Genomic DNA, 4167 nt, shown 5'->3' on the forward strand with positions numbered 1-4167 from the left:
GTTTTAATCACTCCTACTGCAATTGTTGTGATGGTTAAATTTCAGCATCATTACTAAACAGTTTTACGCATTTATGTGTAAAATCCATAGGAAAACAGACCTGATCCAGCAGCTGCTGATTGCCAGGAGGTCCAACTGCAGACTCCACAAAGAGGCACATGTATATAGCTTATGTTTTTTTGAATCAGCATTTAATCAGTGTTATTAAAAGCGATGATAAATGTTGTTAACGGCTGTGTATCGTGCAGGAAACCATAGGATTGTTGAAAGCGCTGCAATCAGCTGTCAAACTGGATGATTTAAGTTATACAGACGGTTGGAGCTGTCAGTCTCAGTGGTAAGGTACGGTGACACATATCTGAGGGACCCCTGGCTGCAGTGCCTACGGTATCTGCAATAAATGGGCATGTGTGTTAGTGAATGAGTAAAACTTACCTGCCACAAGAAGCTAATATAAGGTGGACATATGACGCCCGCTTCTGTTCTGGGATTCACAGTATTAATACCCACTGTAAAGTTGTCATGAACGGGGAAATGAGCTATAGAGACCAAAACCGTTGTACCAGGCTGTAAACATGTAAAGTTAGGCCCTTTAATTCGGGGCCTTATGGAGATTGACTAACTTCTAGAGCCAGCCTCAAGTGGCCATTCAGGGAACTGCAGTTTTGGCATTTGCCAGGCACAGAGGTTGGATTTGAAAGACTGTGATAGCTGATTGAGGAAGTTGTTGAGTAAACCCAAACACATTTTAATGTAGTTTCATTGATTTATTGTTTTTATCTCTTTTTGAAAGATATGAAAATAAGTCTTGAATTTAAGGCAATGCAACAGTAAAGAGAAAGTTTGTCACAGAACTGGGTTTTGGTAGAGTTTTCAACATGGTTCAACCAAACCTATTTGTCCAAGCAAATCCTTGCAATGATTACATACTTCCCACAGAGCAGGAATATCCAAGTGTTTGTCAGGGTCTTCCAGGATCCATATGGAGCGAAGGAACTCCTCAGTGAAGCTTCCAATAAATTAAATTCCCTTGAGGACCTCCTAACGTTATGAATTTATTATTAAAGCGTCTCTCTGAGGTTGAAATTCCTCATTATATCAGAGTCACAACCCCTGACTTTGGCTATCCACAGACACCATATCTGACTCTCTTTCTCAGACACACATTCAGCTCTCAGTGCTGTTCTCGCTGTCCCCGTTCCTGTTCCTACTTTGTAAATCCTTCCGTTTGTGCCTTCGTGCTGTGCTCGGGAGCGTAGGGGTACACAGTTAGGGTGGTCATGGTTTCTTGTCTCGGCCTTGTTGGTCTGGTATGTGTTTGAAGCGGCACTTGTCGCCATAGAAACAGCCCGTGGTCCGCCAGTAGAAGCACTTGTCGCCATCTATGGGTACACACCGTCTGGGCCTGTACAAACAGAGAAGAAGATCCTGCATCATATTCACAGATACATGCACATGATGTAAATAAACCACAACATAAATGAAGGTAATGGGATGCTAATAGTGCATGGAGATTATTAACCACTGAAAAATTCCACTGGGCTTGGTGTTCACTTCTGTGCAGAAAGGATTATACTGTGATTACTGTGTTCTTGCAAATGATTGGTTGCTATATTATTATATACTGTAGTCACTGATTGGAAAAAGCTCTGGAATCTGGATTTCCTTCCTCTTGGAGAGTCGTTACTGTTAATGTGAGTCACCAACATAATGACATTTTATAAATATGTTATGTGTAAGTTGCTCGATACCCTGCGGCAGCTGAGCTCTGCTGTGTTGCAGCAGCAGTGGAGCCGATGCTGGTGTTGGTTCTTTGTATGGTGGGCAGGGTCCGCTGGACCCAGCGGTCTGGATACCTCATCACCAGCTTGCTGCTCCCCAGCTCCACCCCCTGGACGGGAGGAAACAACACAGTGAATCAAACTTATTCTAGTGGAGCCAGAACAGGGTGAAAACTGCCTTTAACATACTCGGACACTGACACTGACATCCGAGATGATAAACATCAAGTCGAGTTTGTTCATCTGGAAATGAGCCTACCTACGACTCACCTGCAGCTTCTCCAGGGCTCTGGCAGCCATGTTGGCATTCTTGAAGTTGACGAAGGCACAGAAACGCTCATGAAGAACTCTGATGCTCTCTATCTCACCAAACCTGAAACCATGGACACACGGAGCCTTTAACCTTCAGTACAGCAGTGTGGTACAAGTACTACTTTAAAACTACTTCTGTAACTATACTAAAGCTACTACTAGTTCTCACATCTTTGTCTGTCAGCAGGATTACGGAAAAACTACCAGCCCAATTTAAATGAAACCTGGTGGAAGAGTGTAAGCATACTACCACAACTGCTAATTTTACTGTTGCACTTCACTACCACAAATATCACTATTAGAGTATAAAAACCCACTTCCAACACAGACACACACACACACACACACACACACACACACACACAGTGTTTTTACATTTTGAAGAGATCCCAGAGGTCTTTCTCTGTAACTTCCAATGTAATGTTCCCAACCCACAAAGAGCGACAGCTCCTGGAAGAAAGAAAAGATGAAAAAAAAAAAAGTGAAGAATGTGAACAGGAAGTCAAAGTAATGCAAAGATCACAGGAGAGAATAAGAGAGAACCATTATTGGTCCATTATTTGATTATTTGTTTGTTATTATATGGAGCTATTATTGTAATAGAACTATTTACAAAGGTGAATGGAGAGTTATCTAACTGTATCTCAATATGTGTGTGTGTAATCAGATTTGTATAAATATTATCAGACAAAGAACCAACATTTGTGTACATTTACAATATCATTTATGTTACCAACAGTGGACATTGTGTACATTATATACTGAAAGATAATAGATGCTGTATATATTCCTAGAGAGAAATAGAAGATTTGTTTGCTTTGTGTTGGACACAGTACAGTATTATAGGTTATACGTAACATTCACACTCCAAAACATAGTCTGTATTCCTAAAAAATTCCAAGTGAGTGTGATTATGTGTGTTGCTTATACGACCTACCCACTCCGGTCCAGCTCAGATGTGTGCTTCAGTGCTGGGAAGTAAAAGGAGACAGGAAGCAAACGTCACGTAATGACAGACTAATGAAAACAGTACAGAACATCACTGACATTTATTTACCATAATTAACCATTGTGGCTACACTAATGTACTGACACTGTATGAACTTGTTGTTTTTATGTGTACTGTGAAAACAAAATACCTAGTAAAATGTTATTAATCAGCAATGATTCTGTAACTTACAAAGTACTTAAAAAGTTGATGTAATCAGTTTACTACATAGTTTTCTCTCTCCTTAATATAGATTATGACATATCTTCATATCATAATATAGTAGTACATTTATATTTTACAGTCCATGTAGTCCATGTACTGTCTTTTTACACTTAAAGGACCAGATAGTAGGTTTCTGTGTAGGACAAATGGCCGCGAAACACTGATTTTGTCAACAACAAAAAAAGCCCATTAAGTATGTTTGATTGTTAAAAAATGTAAAATGTCTAGAGACAGTGTTTGGCTTGTCCGTTCTGAGTTACTGGTGGTTCAACATAGCGACCACTGTAAATAAAAACAGCTCATTCTAAGGAAACTAAATCACAACAAATCTCATTCAGGTGATTATAAACTAATGAAAACACACCCATGACTATTATATTTATATATTCCATTTCTGCCAATAGGTCCTCCAGAATGTTACACACAGGATCTTTAAGTCTTGCAGTCATTATGTATCAGTAGTAGCAGCATGTTTATGCTATTGATGTCTGATGTGACTTTAACTGGTCGCAGTGCTTCCCCACTGTGGACAGAAATGGTACTGCAGCTGACTCTTACTTTTGGCTTCCGGTGACAAGAGGACCGCCTGAACAGTGGTGAACTTCTCCAGCAGCAGTTTACTCTGCTCTTCCTCAAAGCCCAACACCTAAAGTGAAAAAAAATTAAATAAAACTGAACAACTCAACCATGGTCAATAGATTTAAGTCGTCTCATGTAACAGATTCAAGCATGACATTAGGACAAGAACACCTCACCATGAGCTGCAGGACCCGGCAGGTATTAAGTTTACTGCATGCTTCCTTACAGTGCGGATCCAACTTCAAAACCTGCTCTATGGCCTTCTCTGCCTCACTGTACCGC

At 40.3% G+C, this 4167-nt stretch overlaps 1 protein-coding gene across 3 annotated transcripts in view; it reads right to left on the bottom strand.

Moving 5' to 3' along the window:
- Nucleotides 1–752: 752 nt before the first annotated feature.
- Nucleotides 753–4167, bottom strand: part of LOC118327414 (stress-induced-phosphoprotein 1-like) — a 22647-nt gene continuing 19232 nt past the window's right edge. For all 3 annotated transcript variants that reach the window (XM_035660768.1, XM_035660767.1, XM_035660766.1), the window contains 7 exons: nt 4062–4167; nt 3865–3952; nt 3031–3064; nt 2469–2543; nt 2052–2154; nt 1752–1891; nt 753–1405 (listed from right to left, as the gene is read on the bottom strand). In XM_035660768.1, coding sequence (XP_035516661.1) covers nt 1279–1405; nt 1752–1891; nt 2052–2154; nt 2469–2543; nt 3031–3064; nt 3865–3952; nt 4062–4167 — 673 coding nt within the window. In that variant the 3' untranslated portion in view covers nt 753–1278. The remainder of the gene's footprint in view (nt 1406–1751; nt 1892–2051; nt 2155–2468; nt 2544–3030; nt 3065–3864; nt 3953–4061) is intronic.

This window comes from Morone saxatilis, unplaced genomic scaffold (genome assembly GCF_004916995.1).
Source record: "Morone saxatilis isolate NCDOM2014 unplaced genomic scaffold, NCSU_SB_2.0 Contig17, whole genome shotgun sequence".
Lineage (NCBI taxonomy): Eukaryota > Metazoa > Chordata > Actinopteri > Moronidae > Morone > Morone saxatilis.